The sequence below is a fragment of the Eumetopias jubatus genome, unplaced genomic scaffold (assembly GCF_037043125.1).
Source record: "Eumetopias jubatus isolate StellerSeaLion01/CBP00866 unplaced genomic scaffold, mEumJub1_p1.0 scaffold_10, whole genome shotgun sequence".
NCBI lineage: Eukaryota > Metazoa > Chordata > Mammalia > Carnivora > Otariidae > Eumetopias > Eumetopias jubatus.
In genome coordinates this window covers 114800355-114817362 of record NW_028274816.1, presented here as the reverse complement: position 1 = coordinate 114817362, position 17008 = coordinate 114800355, and the positions used below count along the sequence as shown (strand labels likewise).

General features: G+C 54.8%; 1 protein-coding gene across 1 annotated transcript; it reads right to left on the bottom strand.

Moving 5' to 3' along the window:
- Positions 1 to 70: 70 nt before the first annotated feature.
- Positions 71 to 9821, bottom strand: EPX (eosinophil peroxidase). The gene is made up of 13 exons (XM_028109355.2): positions 9638 to 9821; positions 9435 to 9528; positions 9031 to 9206; positions 8756 to 8873; positions 8504 to 8633; positions 7493 to 7699; positions 5995 to 6313; positions 5166 to 5326; positions 4540 to 4795; positions 3949 to 4119; positions 1516 to 1753; positions 763 to 975; positions 71 to 489 (listed from the first exon to the last, which is right to left on the bottom strand). The coding sequence occupies exons 1-12, from the start codon at positions 9762 to 9764 to the stop codon at positions 774 to 776; spliced, it is 2199 nt and encodes a 732-aa protein (XP_027965156.2). The 5' UTR covers positions 9765 to 9821; the 3' UTR covers positions 71 to 489; positions 763 to 773.
- Positions 9822 to 17008: the final 7187 nt, after the last annotated feature.

Genomic DNA, 17008 nt, shown 5'->3' with positions numbered 1-17008 from the left:
TCCTCTTAAATGTTTGGAGCAAAGCACGGGACTGAGGTTATGCCCTCCCCCGCCTAACGCAGAAACCAGCTCTTGCCCTCAGTGGACTTTTATTGGTACAAGCAGAGCTCACTGCCTGGTCTGCAGGCTTCAGCAGAGGATGGTGGGGCGGCTGGGGCCAGGTGTGGCATGGGCTGCAGTCATGGGTGGGGTGGGGACAGGCTGGGAAATAGAAAAAAGAGGCCGGAGACCATGCAGATGACTCTTCTTGCCTGGGCCTCAAGACCTCCTTGCACCCGGAGCTGATGCCTGACCTAAGACCTGGGAGGCTCCCAAGGTGGGAGGGTTCACTGCTGCCAGGAACCCTGGCTGTCACTCCCAGCCACAGAACCAGCAATGAGCCAGAGCCAGCAAAAGCATCAGCAGATGTGGTTGCTCCAGGGGAGAAGGCAGCCTTGTGGTCTTCCCCAGGTTCTCTTGTGTCTGAGGCCGGAGGCTTGGGATGGGCTCCTGTGGAAGCAGCACACATGGGCAAGTGAGGAACTTGCTGGGTGTCCAGGCATGGAGCTGTGTTAGGGTGCTGACAACGAAACTGAGGCTTCCTAATTGCCCCCCAAAGTCCTAGGCCTTGGATCAGCTCTCCGTCCAGAAGCTAGCATACCGGGAAGCTGGTAGGGAAGACTACCCTGCTTCTCGTGACAAGTTTGGTTGTCTCTGCTTAGAGGTCTAAAAGGACTCAGCCATCTGGTCTGGGAAGGATGTTGGAGGAGGGCCTCCCCTTACCTGTAGAGGCCTCATCTGCCTTGCCAGGCTGATAGGTTCAACCTGGGGATGCGGGTGCAGCTCACAAAGTCCTGTGGGTAAGTGTTGGCCCTGAAGATGTCCCTCGAAACGGTGGTGATGCCGGTATTGTCACACACAATTCGAGACAAGGAAATATGGTGCAGGGCCTCGCGCTGTCTCTTGGTGAAAACACCCTGCTTTTCCCACCAGAACCTACCGAGACAAGTTGAGAGATGTGGGTGAAGGTTAGGGAGGAATGAACATAACGAGCACCTGTGGTATGCCAGGTACTTCACATTATTTCATTCAATTCTCCAGAATACCTGCAAAATAGGTATTCTTCCCCATTTATAAATGAAGAAACATGTTCAGCAGTCAAGGAAATTGCTCAGTATTAAGTGCACAGTAATTTAAGTGGCCAGGGCTGGATTTGAACCTGGGTAAATGCCAAATCCAAATAAGGAGTCAGGTCTTAAACCATAAGCTTTATTGGAAGGAAACCAGATTTAGCCCTGTCTGCCCATGTTTCCCGGGACCCACTAGCCAAACAGCTTAGGCACCATCAGGCTTGCCCGGCCCATGGTCTCTCTCACTCTGACCAAAGCTCTCCACAGAAGAGCCTCCTGGTCTCAGACCCTGTGAACTTGGAAGAAACGAATCAAAAAGGGCAATTTCCCCCTTGCTGAGTCTTGACATGCTAGCGTTTTTCTGCCCTGCCTCTGGGGCTGGTCTCTTTAGGGGAGAGTCCCTTACCTGTCACCATTTCGGGCTCTCCTGAACTGGTTTTCAAAAAGACAAGCCAGAAGAGGCCCTACTCGGGCCCCTGGCAAAAGAGGCTCTGCGATGGCCCCAATCCAGATATCAATGTTGTCAGGTGTCCCATACAGATTCAGGAACTTCCTCGCCAAATCCCGGTTTTGCAGCACCTGGCTGAGCTGTGCCAGATTCCGGGGCTGGGAGAGTCCACAGAAGCGCCTCCAGGCATTGTACCCTGTAGGGAAAGGGGGCAGAGGCGGTTCAGTCTTACCTTGTTGACTTCCCCTTAGCTTCTGCTGCTCCACAGTTTCTCCCGAGAGAGCTCTGTGGTCAGGAAGTGTTGGGCAGAACAAGATCCCTGCTGACAGGAGAGGCCGAACCTTCCAAAGATCAAACCACTGCCCTTTAGTTTTCAAAGTGAGTAGACAACCATGCTTTGCGTGCATCAAACTGAGGAGTGTGTCCTAGTGTAACACCTAATACCACAAGGATATTATTATTGGACTCAGGTGCATCAATTATGTACAAATAAGATGGACCCAGAACATAAAAGACTCTGGTTTAGAGAAGGAAGGAATGAACAAATACATAGGTGAACAAACCAAGAAATGAAGAGCATGGTTAAAGTTTACTCAGAAAAGGACCACATGCTGTATGATTCCATTTACATGAAAGGTCCAGAATAGGCAACTATGTAGAGATAGAAAGATCAGTGATTGTCAAGGGCTGGGGTGGGAACAAGGAGAGACTATTATTGTAAGGTTTCTTTCGTGAGTGCTAAAAATGTTCTGACATTAGCAATGGTGATCAGTGGGCCAAAGACCTTAACAGACCAAAAAAAAGATCAATGCACAACTCTAAATAATACTAGTCATTGAATCATATACTTCATATGGGTGAATTCTAGGATACACAAATTATATCCCAATAAAGCCATTTGAAAAATTTTTTTCACCTACAATTCCTCTTCTATTTAGGATCCCACACCAGGACCAAGCCAGATGATGGGGCAGGGACCATCAAGATAGGAGATAGATTTGCCCTAACCTTGAAGAACCACCTGCCCCATATTGTCCATTGAACTACACCTCACCAACACCATCTTCCAGCTGAGCAAAGGGAAACGATATAATGCTTTACCTCACTAAGCACTGGTGTGTGATAATCTCTTAGGATCCTCACAACACCTCTGCAAGGCACTTTGTAATCTCCATTGTATCAAATGGGTATTTGCTGAGCTTGAGCAACTGTGACTTTCTTAAGGTCACTCCACCAGTAAGTGGAGTTCAAACAAGCTTCTCCAATCCCAAATTTGGTGTTGGACTTGGGAAGGGGTTGGAGGAGACTGTCAGAGCTAGTATCCGGACAATATTTCTGTGACAGCTTAGAGGGAAAGGTATCGGGGGGAAGTTGGCACAGAAGCTCACGGTGTGGCACCTGGGTGGCTGGCAATCTCAGTTATCCAGCAGGGGGCGCCCGCAGCTCTTTAGTGGTCGGGAGCCCCCAAGTGTGAGGAGGAAAGAAACAGGTTCTTGAGCACCCGCTGGGTGCCTGCCGGTGCTGTGGTAGGTGTGGTGGAGATTGCCCCCACCCCGTTATACACAGCCACAGATGAGCTGAGGCAGATGGGACTTCAGGTTGTAGACAGGAAAGTAGGGGAGAGGGAGAGGGGACAAGGTGGTGACCAAAGCCTTCCCCTAACATTATGGCTTGCACAGGGGGAATAAAGGAGAAATTCTGAACTTGATTCAAATTTTGCTACTTCCTAGTTATGTGGCCTTGAGAGAATGACCAGATGTCTCTGAGCTAATTTCCTCATCCATAAAAATGACTGTAGTAGTTTCTTCTCAAGGTCATTGGCAGAATGAAATGATTAATAGCCATGAAAATTCCTGGCAAAGTGCCTAAGTTTTCTTCTTTCCTAGGATACATTTTTCTTCTTTCCTAGGATTTTTGTGTCCTCAGGAAACGGCCGAGGCCATCTTCAGTTTACTCCACCTGTTCCTACCTCTTGAGTTCTTTGCCTTTCTGCACTTAGAGCCAATTCCTATGTCCCTGGAACTTGAGTCTTCCTCCTTGGAACTCACTAGGGTAGCGGGGAATGGAGCATTTCTTCTCTGCCCTTTGAAACTACTGTTTTCTCCACCTGGAAAGAGCTAATCTGCTTTGTCCACAAGCAGATCGTGTCCAGGTCCTGGTCGTGCTCTGAACCTACAGCTAGAGTCCCTACAGTGGCAGGTGAAGATAGGGCAGGATGGCAAAGGGTGGTCCCAGGGATGCTTTCCTCCATCAAGCTCGACCTCGCATGCCTCTCAACCACAGCACACAGAGTAGAGAGTTCCAGCCAGAAAGGATGCACCAAGGGTCTTCTCTGAAACCTGCCCCCCACCCCCAGTAGCAGCAACCCCAGGCCAAGCAAAGCCCCCTCACCTGGGAGGCCATGGTCCCGGCTGCGCTGCATGTTGAGAGCCGCCAGGTCCAGCCCGATCCTTCTCACTTGCTGAAAGAGCCGGTCCCGCAGCTCATCCACTAACATGGAATCCTGGCGGTTTAGCTTGGCGGGGGTAGCCATGAGGCCTCGGATGATGGGGTCGATGCCACCTGGTGGCGGGGAATGTGAGCAGCACATATTGGATCGGCCTCTGGGGAGCCCCTGGGTCATCACATGACGCCAAGCTAGCTCAGAGCTGGACAAGCCAGTCGCTTATATTCTGTAATGTTGCCTGGGTAGACTTGAAGCGAGCTGGGGCTGGCAGGGAAAGAAGTCACCCCCACTTCTTAAAGAAGGAGCAGAAGGCAACTTCCTCCCAGGCCCACAAGCCCCCAGTCTGACATGAGTCTCCTCCCCTTTGTGAATCCTCTGATCCCTAAGGGCGTGGGAGGCCCAGGCCTGAGGGTCTTGGTGCACCTGCCTGGTACTGCCCTGGGGAGATGATTAGCAGTGGCCTGAACAGCAGCCCGGCCTCCTGGCACTAAGCCTGGCCCCACCCCCACTCCCATCTGCTTTTAAAACCTGGTCACCTTCATGCACAATTCGCCAGGTGGCAAAGAAGCTAGTGCTAAGCGGGACGCGCGAGTTGGGTGCTGAGGCCCGGTACTGGCTATCCAAGCGGAACATGAAGGGCTGGAGCATGGTGTGGCCAAAGCGGAAGGCCAGGGTGAAGACATTGGCCACACGAGGGTCCACATTGGAGCAATACCCCCGGTAGGGCCCTAGGGTTCTCCCGGCCCGGGCCTTGCCCAGAACCAGGGGCAGAAAGTCTCGGTAGGTGATGATCTACAAGAGAAGACAGGAGGAACATTACCTTAGCGGCTGCCCACCCCATTCCCTTGCCTTTGGACAAAACTTTTGCTTTCTGAAGTGCTGCTCAGACATACCAATTCTTTATTACTATCGTGCCCAATGTGGAAATATACATTTCCCGTTGGCTGATGAAGAGTGGGGTGACAAGGACAGTGTCACACAGTGAGTTAGTGACAGAGTTTGGGGTACAGGTCAGATCTCAGGTACACTCCCCATCACCCAGCCCTAGCTGATTTGAGGCATAGCCTCAAAGGATGTTTTAAGGAAAGTGGGAGCCACTCTCTCAAATGGTGTCTCATGCCAGATTGTCTTCTAGGGGATGCTGGGGCCCCGGGCTCCCTACCTGGACCATGGCGCCCACGATCTTCCGGGCCTCCTGATACAGCTTGTCTCCGGTCCACCGGGGATTCAGACGTTTCAGCTCCGCAGCTAGCCGGTTGTGTTCCCGCATAAAGAGGGTATGCATAGCCGCCAGTTTGGGAGTTTCCGATGATCGGGAGTCACCTTGAAAACCCCAAGTTCAGAGTTAGCCCTTCCCAGAGAAATGTCTCTGCTAAGGCAGACAGACCTGCTCTGGGGACTATAAAGAGGTGGTAGCGCTTTGTGACTCAGGCCAAGCCCCGGGCCCTCGCTGGACCTCCATCTCCTCAGCTGTGCTATAAGGCTCCTCACTGACTGCCACCATCTGCCCCCGCATAACGGGTCAGGACAGGGGAGACAGTGGGGTCTTAGATCCCAAAGTTACTGAAATAGGTTCAGGCAAGGTGGGAAAGCACAGAGCAGCTGCTGGTCTTGGGCATGATTCTATTCTACAAGTGACCAGATCCACAGCTGGTGGAGGGACCTGGATGACTCTAGGAAACCTTGACTTTGGGACTGCGAGCCACCTGTCCCATGAACTGCATCCATCAGCACATTGTCCACCAAGAGCTAGACCTTTCCCCAGCTGTGGACTTGGGATCAGGCTGCTCTCCCCAGGGAGCCCAGGGGAAAGAGAAAGAGAGAGGGTTGGGCAGAGCGCATTCCTGTAGCCAGAGCTTCTCCTGGAGGCCTGGAAGGAAAGCAAATTCCTGAAGGTGGGCCTTACACACAGTCCCTTGCTGGCTTTGAACGAAACCCTTTAGTACAAGGTCTTATTTAACCTACTCTTCAGTCTACCGCTGGGGGCTGACCTGCCAGGAAGCAGGGGATGCGCGCTGTGCGGTTCGTGAGGAGGCAGGGGTCATCACGCAGGTTGTCAAAGGGCAGCAGGGCCCGGCCGTTGTCACTGAAGCGGGTGTTGACAGCCAGCATCCCCAGGAAAGTGGTCCGGTTGCGGAGCCGCAGGGAGAGGGAGACCTCGCTGCCATACACCATGCTGGCGTCCACGAAGGAGGTGAGCGCGTTGAGCTGGTTTCGGATTTTGTTCTGGTTTTGGGGGCATGCGGGTGCCGAGCGGAAGAAGGGGATGCAGTCACGCTGGTTCCTGATGCGGGGGTCATTGGGCGGGATCTGAGGTGGAAGAGGAGCCAATGACCCGGTGGGGGGGCCCTCAAGAGCAAGCTCCCTCCTCTGGATCATTCCTCACCTTCTTCAAAACCTTGCTTGAGACTCCCCTCCTCTAGGGAGCCCTCCTCAGCTCACCCAGACTCCTGCTGCTCACCAGGTCAATCTGAGCATCCTTAGCACTTTGTATCATAGAGTCACGGAAGGATCCTTATTTTACAGCTGGGGAAACTGAGGCTCAGAGACAGGAAGTGACAGCTTGTTAGCAGGAGAGGTAGGATTAAGACCTAGTTCTCCTGACATTTGGGTCTGTGCTCCTCTCATTCCATTTAATTCTACAGACATCTGCTAAGCACCCTTCTATGCCAGGTGCTTTGGAGACCAACAAAGGTCAGCAAACCCCAGCACAGGTTGCAGGAAGCTGACGTTCAGTGAAAACAGGTGCACACATAGAGAATATAACTCTAAACTGAGGCACTATTTGCTATGCTTGATCTAAAAGTCAAAAGCAAAAGGTGTACTAGGAAAATATGGGAAGATTTCTCCAGGGAGGTGCCCTTGAACTGGAGCTTGAAGAATGGGTAAGGTTGCCCCACGAATGTCGCCCTACCTGTTAGGGGTGAATGAATGTGGGAGTGTATGCACGTGTGTCTCCCCCACCCCCCACCCCATATCCCCAGAGAGGCTCTGCTCCCTGGAGTCTGTCTTTCCTTCCCTAGTGTTCCACACGCTCCTTGCCTCTCAGCCTGAAGGATAGTGCCCTGCTCACAACACCATCCCAGGAACTGGTGAGAGCTGCAGGGCCCTCGGACCTCTTCAGGAAGGAGAGAAAGGCAAGAGCTAAGAATCTCTAAAGCCTCCCAAGAGCAGCAGCCCAGAGGCTTCCCCTGTCGGGATCAGACCCATGGGTCAAGGCTAGTCTCCACTGCTTCCTCCTCTGTGAAGCCTGCACTAAACTGCGGGCAGACTGCCCCGCCCCTGCCCCCCCCCCCCCCCGCAAACACGCACAGAACGGGGTCTGTGCAGGGCCAGCCTCCTTGCCTTCGTCTGATACTCCAGCACCACAAACAGCTCCTTGAGGAGGGCGCTTTAGTCTCACAGACCCGCCCCTCCTCCCTGCCCAACCCCCCCCCCCCCCCCCCCCGGCAGCTCTTGGCCTGGGGCCCCGGGGACCGGTGGGGGTACCTTGATGGGGAAGCAGGGGGGCAGCTGGGCGCAAGTCTTCTCGCAGTCCACGCCCGCAGTGAAGGCCACTCTGGCTGGGGACTCAGGGGAGAAGTCCAAGTCGTGGTCAATGAACTGGCCCCACTGCATGAACATAAGGGCCCTGCCCTGGTCGGAGGTTAGCCTCTCGTTGGGGAAGCGCACAATCTGGTTGGAGACGGCTCGGACCTGGTGGGGAGAGAGGTTAGCGTGGGGCATCCCAGGCCAACTCAGCAGATTGCCCCTGCTGGTGTGAGCATGGTCTCTCCCTGTCTCCTCCCCTCCCCTCCCCAGCCCTACTTTGTTCCACCCCCTGTGTGCCTGTCCTGCCTACAAGGATGGCCTCTGGTGTGACTCCTGAGGATTCCAGGAGTAGAGAAGGGGAGATGCCTGGTTGGCTGGCTGAGACCCCACCAGCTCTTCCAAAAAGGTAAATACACGGAATCGATAGGTCAGTTTATAGACTAATGGGTACCTAAATGACAGAAGTGATTGAGAGATGCATGGACCAGTTGGTAGGTGATGGTAATAAATTTAGAGAGAATTGGATAGATAGATGGAAGAAGAATTAATGAATAGATGTTGACAGATGAGTAGGTGATTGTCATATTGACATATGAATAGAAAATTGATAAACTGATAAATGTGAAATCATTTGGATCAATAGACATAGAATAAGACATACAGATCTTTATATTTAGCTAGATACTTTGATACTAATTCTTGGAGAAAAAAACAACACTATAATGGCTTGCATTACTCGATCGCATCCTACGGAGATGTTTATACTGAGGACCTTAGAATTCATACACCAGCAATACAAGGTGGGTTTTACTGCCATTTTACAGATGAGGAAACTGAGACCCGGCTGTATGACTTGCTCAGAGGAACCTAGCTGGCCAGTGGCCGAGCCTGGCTTCCAGCTGGCTCGGGGCTGTGCTCTTACTATTTAGAGGTGGTGGGGCAGCCTCCAGACCCTCAGCCCCTACTCACGAGAGGGAGGAGGAAACCATTGCGCCTCCTGTTGGGCGTCCAGCCGTAGGGGAGGGACAGCCCGTCCTCGTACTCAGCTGGCAGCCAGCGGGCCAGGGGCTGGTTGGAGGCCCCCAGCAAGGGTCTTCTCCTGCAGCAGAGAGTTGGCTCCAGTCAGCAGGAGTTCTGAGCCTAGAGGCCACTCTGTGGGGGGTGACGGGGTGGTGGAGGGAAGGGGGGCACCGTGGGTCAGGCGCGGCCCCCAGCACCTACTTGTTGTTACATTTCCCAGTGATGGTCCGGTACTTGTCGCTGCACTTCTCCTCCTGGTCCTGGAGAGCACAGCCACTGGCCTGGGACAGCAGCCAAAGCTGGGGCTCTGTCAGCACCTCTGGGGGTGGGACAGGGGGCAGGGTCCTGGCTCTTTCCTGAGCTGGTCTGTTCCATACCTCCCATCCCTTGACCCTCTTCCCTCCCAACAGCCCCGGCTGTGTACCCTGCCACCCCAGGTCACAGCAGGCCCTGGGGCTCAGTGTGGAACACAGTACCAGTGACGTTGAAGGAACTGGATCCCCGGAGCTGTAACCTCCCCTCCAGCAGCTCCAAGGCCACATGCACATAATCAGCAGCCTGGACGACTGTTCTGGTGGCTGCTAACGGTTGTTTGAAGTAGGACAGGAGGTCCATGGGGCTGGCCAGGCCACTGCGGAGGCGCTCCCTAATGCTGCAGGAAGAGAGCAAGGGCTGGAGAAAGGAAGCAGAGCCCTCCAGCAGAGCCCTCCAGCAGAGCCCCAGCCCAGTGGTGGACAGCCAGGGCCGTGTGAAAAGACAGGATGGATGGAAGGGAGGCTCTCTACCAACATGGCACTGCCCTAAGGTGGCCGGGGGCAGGGTGATGGCTGCCATGACTGTGGCTGGAACCCACCCACCTCATCGACCCTTCCAGACCCACCTCCTCTCAGTCTGATTGTAGGCAGTATCCACCAGCAACTTGGCCTCTGTTATGCAATCCCGAAGGACCGAGGTCTCCACTGTCATGGGGGAGGCTGTTCAGAGGGAAGGGGACTCAGTGTCCAGGGGAGCCACGGGCTCCCCCCAGACCCAGACACTGCCCCCTCCATTGCCCTCCTCCTCGGCTGTCCAAAGGGATATTACCTGGGCCGGTGCCCTCACATGGCGGGGCCAGGATGAGTGTGGCTAGGATCCCAGCCAGGGCCAGGAACAGCTTCATTTCTGCAGTGAGGCCCCCGGCCGCAGTGGGGCAAGGGATCGACACCCACATCCTGCACACAGGTGGGCCCCCTGTGCCCCTCTCACCTGGAGGTCCCCAAGCTGACCTCTTACCTCCTCTTTTCTGGAAGTAGCTGGGAAGAGACTTTTATATCCTTTCCAAGGGTGAGGGAGGGGAAGTCCAGCCTCCTGAGGTGGGGCCCTGGAACTTCCCTCTCATTTTCAGGGGAGTCATGAGACTGAAGCATCCCACCCCCACCCTCTTCACTACTGAGTTCATGGATGTATTTTCTCCGAGGCTCAGGGCAGTGCCTGGAACACAGGTATTGCTCAGTGAGTATTTGCTGGAAGATTGAGGAGCAGTGTGCCTCAAAAGACTGGGCCTCGGCCTGCCACTAACTAGTTGTATGGTCTCGGGCAAGGCACTTTCCCTCTCCAGGCCTCAGTTTCCACATCCCTAAAATGGGACTTGGACCAGATGGTTGGAAAGGCTCCTCTCCTCCCCATAACTGGGCAGAAACTGGGTCTGCCTTATTCTTGTATCTCCCCAGACACCTCAGCACAAGGCCAGGTGTTCAGTAGGTGCTCAATAAATGTTTATTGAGTGCACAAATGATGTCAGGTCAGTGATTTGGCCTCTCCCCCTTGCTCCCTTTCCTTGCCAGCTCTCTCCAAGATGTGCGAGAGGACGAGGCAATGGCTGAAGCAGGGCTGAGCCATGAAAATTAAGGGGCTGCATCATGGGGCCACTGGGGACCCAGTGAGATGTCACAGGGAAAGCGCCCGCAGAGTGATGGGGAAGGTTGTCCCGGGCTCAGTGCGCCTTAGTGGCACGCTCGCGCCAAGCAGTGGGCCTAGGTCTGGATGGGCTCAGTCACTACCTCTGGGCCCTGGCTGGGCCTCCATTTCCACATTGGAAGGGTAGAAGGCCCTCAAGGGCGGCGCCTTCTCATACCCTTACCTTTGCTTCCAGGGTGTCCCCCCCTCTGGGCCTGTGGGCCTTGGCTCCGCCCCATCCTATCCCACCCATGGAGCAGGTGCCGGCTCACCGCCCCCCATCGCATCCCATCCCACCCCCGGCGCCCCACAGCCTGCCTGTCCTTGCTCCAGCTCCGGGGCCATCCCTTCCTCAGTGCCCAGCGCACCCGCTCCGAGCCCGTGTCCCCCGCCCTCCGCAGCCCCCGCCTCCCACCCCAGCGCCCCTGCCGCGGCGGCTGTTGCCCTTGGGACACCACTTCAGCAATGTCTTTCACAAGCTCCAGTTGAGGGCCTGGGCCCTACTGATCTTATCTCCCTTTCTTCAGCAGGTGCCCCTCTCCTGTGACAAGGCAGCCTAGAAGGAAAGCCACTGTGTCTGTCTAAAAGCGCACGGAGTTCCTGTTGCTGACACCCTGCATGGCCTAGGGTAAAGCACACTGCTCCTCGGGCCTCAGCTTCCTTGCCTGTGAGATGGGGACAGTGAGCCTCGGGAAGGAGAGGTGCTGAAGATCAGAGAGTGCTCCTCAAATGTGCCTCACCCCACCCTGCCCGCAGGGGGCCAGCAGCCGCAGGAGAGTGGCAGCCAGGGTGGGCGAAGGTAGCCCAGGTTGCCCGGTCTCCAGTACCCCCCCTAAAGAGGACTCGGAGTGAGTTCCTCTCTCCCCGCAGAGAAGACTCTAATTCTTCAGCAGTTGTGAGTTGTCCCAGGGTCTGGCATAGCCGTGGCTGCCGTGGGTTCCTGGAGAAGCTCAGGACAGAACCTGCACTCTAGACCCAGCCCTGCCATGTTGGCGGGTCTCTGGGGTATTTGGCCCATCGACTGCTGGGGGTGGTGATGAGACGCAAGCAGATGGGAAGGGGCCACTGAGGGGCCCTGTACAAGCAGTCGGTAGAGGGCAGGTTCCCAGGGGGCACGGCCAGGGCTGGGCTGGCAGGCAGACGTTCGGGCAAGCAGACCAAACGTAGTCTACCCTACCTACCCAAAGGGGTTCTCCTGCCCCTTTGGCCTGTTTTGTGCCGCCCTCTGGCAGGACCCTGCCTCTAAGCTCCAGACAGCCAACCCTCCATGGACGACTGCCCCCACACCCCTGCCGTCTGCTTCCAGGCCTCTCTGACTTTGCAGGAAGGCTCCCTCTGAGGACCACAGCACTGCGCACTTAGGAGCTCACTGATCATCATGCACTTGGACCAGCTGCTCAACCCCTGAGCCAGCTTCTTCACTGTCAAATGGAGGTCATCACTGTGTCTACCCTACGGGAATCCACGTAAAATGCCACCCCAGTGCCTGGCACTCAGCAGGCGCTCAGTGCTGCTGAGTAGGCCTTGTTGTTCGGCCTCCACATTGCTTCCTTTATCAAGCTCACTCCAGGCTGTCCCACAAGGGGAGCGACTACCCTCAGGGTGAAGGCAGGAGGCCAGGGCACCTGGAAGGAAGGGAAGAGAGGGAGGGAAGGACGATGGCGGGCCTCTTAGCTTTGTTCAGACGCTGGCTCTCTGGGCCCTCTTCCTCCTGTCAGTCAGCATTCCAGCTGCCAGGGCTGGAGCTATGGGAAACCCAGTGGACTGACAGTGATGGAGGGAGAAGCCCTCCAGGGGGTCCCCAGCTTGGGGATCTGCACCCTTCTCCTGCTGTAACCTTCACTGGGAGGCAGGCCGGGCCCCGTGGGGTCCTTGCCAGGTCACACAGTGGTTTGCTTTGACGTGTGCTGTTTTCTGTGGTCAGGGTGGAACACACCCAGAGACCAGAAGAGGGCTACGGGCTGGGGCCGGGAGCCCCACATATTCCCCCCGGGGGCTTTCACGATGCCCACCGGGACCTCACGAGAGGGATTTTAGATTTTCCTTGCGGCTAAGTGTTGCCCAGTGGCAACCTAGAGTATCTGATACTGGGAGCAGACGGTTTTTTGATAGCCTCGCCTTTACATAACAAAATCATTTCCAGTAATACTCATTCAATGAAACAAGTAATGATAATGCTCAGAACAGAAATGTGTGGATATTCTCGTATTAAACTTTGTACGTGGAATCATACCAGTAAAGAAATAAAAATAAAATATTAAAATATAAAAAAGAAAAAGAGTATTGGATTAACACTTTTTAATTATGTGACTGTGTTTTAAATAAAGGGGAAAAGCTACCCACATATTGGTGGTTTTAATATAATAGTTAATATATTATTACAGTTTCTGTTTTCTTGATTTGTTTTTTAGTTTTAAAATAAACAACTTGAAATTTTAAAAGAAGAATCAATTTCAATGGTAAAGATACATTCAGTAAACTATTCATGTATGAAGTAAAATTTGCACTTTAAAAACATTGTACTTTGCAGTTTACACTGCTTCACTGTTTCAAATTTTAAACACAAATTATAACTCCAAATGGTCACAGAAAATGACAGAATTAAAAGAACTCAAGTTCTGCCTCTTTATCTTTGCAATCACCGTGTTCTCACTGTTGTATCAAACCCACTATTTAAAAAAAGCAAGAATATGCAGCACAAGGGGCAGGGGGATGGAAGGCGCCAAGTGCAGCCAAAGTAACACCATGACTCTGAACCACCCAGATGAATGCACGCATGCAGCCCGGGGAGCCATGTAGAGTGAGAATTCTCCCACATGACTTCCATGGAGAATACGGTGCGATTAAAGGATAAGTAATAAGGATGCATTCATTTGAAGCTTACGCGTATTATTATTAAAGCAACAGTAATTGCAGCAATTGTTTAGAATCGAGACCGACAGAAGATGTCTTTAGGGAACAGTGTTTATCACTGACACTGCCTAGCATTGCCTAAGTGGGGCGATCATCGGGAGCAGTCCGACCCTTTGTCTGTGTTATTAGGACTCTTACATTTCTTACAGATAGTGCACCCCTTCTTTCCTGCACGGAGGTGACCGCGTCCTCTGTCCTGTCCTTGGTACTGGAGCTTTGCCCCTTCCACTTGTCCTTGATAAAAGACAAGTCAGGAGGCTTTCAAGTCCCTCCTCACACACTCCAACTTCGGGTGCCTGGGAGAGGGCGGAGGGGGAGCAGGGGCTCTGAGCACCTGGGGCTGGGGAGAGGGCTGCTTATGGGCTTCCAGGCCCCACAGGACCTCTCCAGCCTCCACTCAGCCCTCCCCACCTGCTTACCACACTCCAGCCTTGACTTCCCTGATGCTTTCTGGAAGCACTATGTTCTCCCTCACCTCCAGGTCCTTGTAGTGTTCCCTTTGCCCAACGAACTTCTACTCAACTGCGCAACCCAGATGAGAAAATCACCCCCTCCTTCATCCCTTTCCTGTCCACCCCCCAACACAGTCTGAGTTATATCAGCAGATGATTTTCTTAGCACATAACAGGCTGTACCAAAGGCACACTGTCACCATGTCCATCTCCTGGACTGGCCCCTGAGTCCTTTGGGGACCCCAGGCCTGATCTTGTTTACAGCTGTATTTCTAGCACCTTGCACTGGCCGGGCCCTTGGCCAGTGCTCAGAAATGTTTGTGGAACATGAGTGAACCGTGCTGTGCCCCGGCTTAACTTCATGAGTCTGCATACCCTTTTCCACCCTGGGAAGGAGGACATGTCCCTCCCCCCCACCCCGTTGGGATCCCCTCTTCCTTCTCCAGGTGGCAGTCTGGCACTCCCAGGATCCTGACCCTGATAGGCTGGGCAGGCAGGGTGCGGCAGGGGTTGGGGAACCACTATGGTGACGATGTAGAGCCTTGCGGTGGGCACTGGGTGGGCCCCATGGCTATCCCCAGTGTAAGGCTGAGAGACCAGGAGCCTGCACTGGGGGCAGTTGGAGTGAGTACTGACTGAGGCACGTGACAACAGTCAACTGAGCATGGAGGCCACTTGCCGAGGACGTCAGAGTGGGATGCCCCCCAGGGTTGGTTGTTTGGGAAGCTTGGCTCCTTGCCAGGCGCTGGTGACTTCTTCCCTCCATATGCGGAGTCCATAACTCGCTGCTGGGGATGGGCCAGGCTCTTTCCAGCCTGTGGTCCGCTTGGACCTCAGAGGCTGGGGAGCCGTGCAGGAGAGCTCTTCTCTGAAAGGGAAAGAGGCAAAATGAGAGTCCAAGGCTGAGCCACACAGGAGGGAAGGATTTGTTCGAGACCCACCAAAAAGACAGCCTGGGGTGATGGGAGGAGATGAGGCTGCAGGAGACTGGGAAGAAGGGGGCCAGAGCAAGGGTAGAGGTATCTTGTGGGTCAGCGCCTCAACTGCTCTCCCTCCCTCCCTGGTGGCCATGGGGGTATGAGGCTCTGGGGGACTTGGCACCACCGGTCATAAGCATTCTGTTCCCTCTGCTGACTCGTCTCAGCCCTCCGTACAGCCTCTCCTAAGGAAAGGAGCCCCTGGGCTCACACCGTCAGCTTCCTGCCCCTCTCCCCCCGCCTCCTAGAGTCCCATCTCCACTCTCTATTCCTGGCCCTCTAAACCCACTGGCTCTCAGCTCCTACAACAGGCCTTTGTCCACCTACTGTGGGTTTCAACCATAAACGCCCTTCTCCTTTTGTGCCTGGTGTCTCCTACTGACCCTCCAGGACCCTCCAGGGAGCCTCGCCTGCCCCAGCCTCACCGGCCAGGACTCAGATGGCTGGGTTTTCCTGTTTCCTGCTCTTATAGCTCCTTTCATGTAACTATACATGTATTCTGTGGTTGGATCTGATGCAGCTCCAACTCCCTACCGGTCTGTATGTGCCTGTTCTATGGCTCACTGTAGCCACAGCACTGAACACAATGCCTGGTAAGGCCTTAACAAGGATTTGTGGAATGGCGGCATCTGCTGTGGCCTCGCCGGTCCCAGCTCTTGGGTCAGGGGGTGGATCTGTGCCTTTTCATTGTTTAGGACCTGGTGCCCCTGGTCAGCGGCACTGATCCCCCTGGGCTGGGCCAGCTCTGGGTTGGTGGGTGCTGTTGTAGGACTGGCCCTGCCAGGTTGAGGCCCAGACCCTGGACCACAAGGGAGCCTTCCCTCCCTGGCTTCTTTTAGCTGCAATACCCTAGAACCTCCCTGTCCCCCCTCCCCTGGCCATCTCGAAACCTCAAGACTCTGCAACCACTTTCGTAAGAACCGTCCTCCAGCCACGGTGGAACTGCTGGCCACAGGCCTGATTGGATCTCTTTATCTGCTCAGCTCCAACGGCCCCTATGGAGACAGCAGGGGCCTGCTGAGCCTGCTCCTGTTCCTGGGGGTTTCCGGGAATGGGGTCCTCGGCCCTATTCTCATGATAAAAACCCTGAGGTCTTCAGGGAGCAGGGGCTTGGCTCAAACTGCAGTGACTCCACGCTGTGCCAGAGGCCAGGGCAGGCCAGGAGTGTGTGCATGTGTGTGCACCAGAGCTGAAGACTCTCCCTGAGCAAGACTGGAAAAAACTTAACTGTGGGGCCTCGGAGAGCTGGCCTGGAAGCCCAGCACCACCCTGGCTCTGTGACCTTGCATAAGGGCTTGACCTCTCTGATCCGCTAGTCAGCAATGAGGGGGAATGTTCAGAAGGCAGGAGCAATCTCTGGTGAACACTCGAGAGATGCGCGGGTCCAGACTGGGGGGTCCGCTGAGGGCTAGCACCCCTCTCTTCTCCCCCTTCCTGCCTGGGCATTCTGTGGGAGCCGGACCTCGCCTCCTCTGTCGGACTGGCTGCTCCCAGGGGCAGGGACCGGGGGCAGGGGAAGGGTTATGGGCTTGCAGACAAAGCAGCAATATAGTGAGAAGAGGGCACAGTGGGGCACAGGACCCACAGGGCATTGCTGCTTGTGGGGTAACTGAGGCCAAGCAGTACCCATTCCAGAGGGAGCCCGCCAGCTGGCTCAACGGGATTTATTGTCTTTGTCCTTTGCCAGCCTGGACTCTGTGCTTTACTCTGCTCACCTGGGTCCTCACCGCAACCCTATGAGGCAGGGGCTGCCCCCGAGATCTCGGTTTTATTGTTGAGGTAGAGTGAAAACTTGTCATGGTCTTGGAGCCACGGGGGATCTCAACCTGGGTCTTACTCGACAAGCCGCCTCCTTCTCCCCCAAGCTCCCAAGGGCACAGATGGGACAGACTGGGAAGGTGACCTGGGCTTGAGCACACAAAGGCAGGCCTGGTGGCCTCTGAGTAGGACTTAGGGCAGTCTGACAGGCCGCCCTGGCAGTACTCTCTGGGCTCCCTGCTGGGAGAGGCTGCTGTGGTGGCTGCCCCTGTTGGGGTGGTGGTGGGGGGGCGGAATGGAATCCACTCTGGGGCAAGGCGGGACAGGGAGGAGCACAGGAAGGGGTAGGGGTTGGACCCCAGAGCCTGACCTCAGACCCCTTGGCCTCACACTCTGAATAAAAACCTCAAACAGTCTCT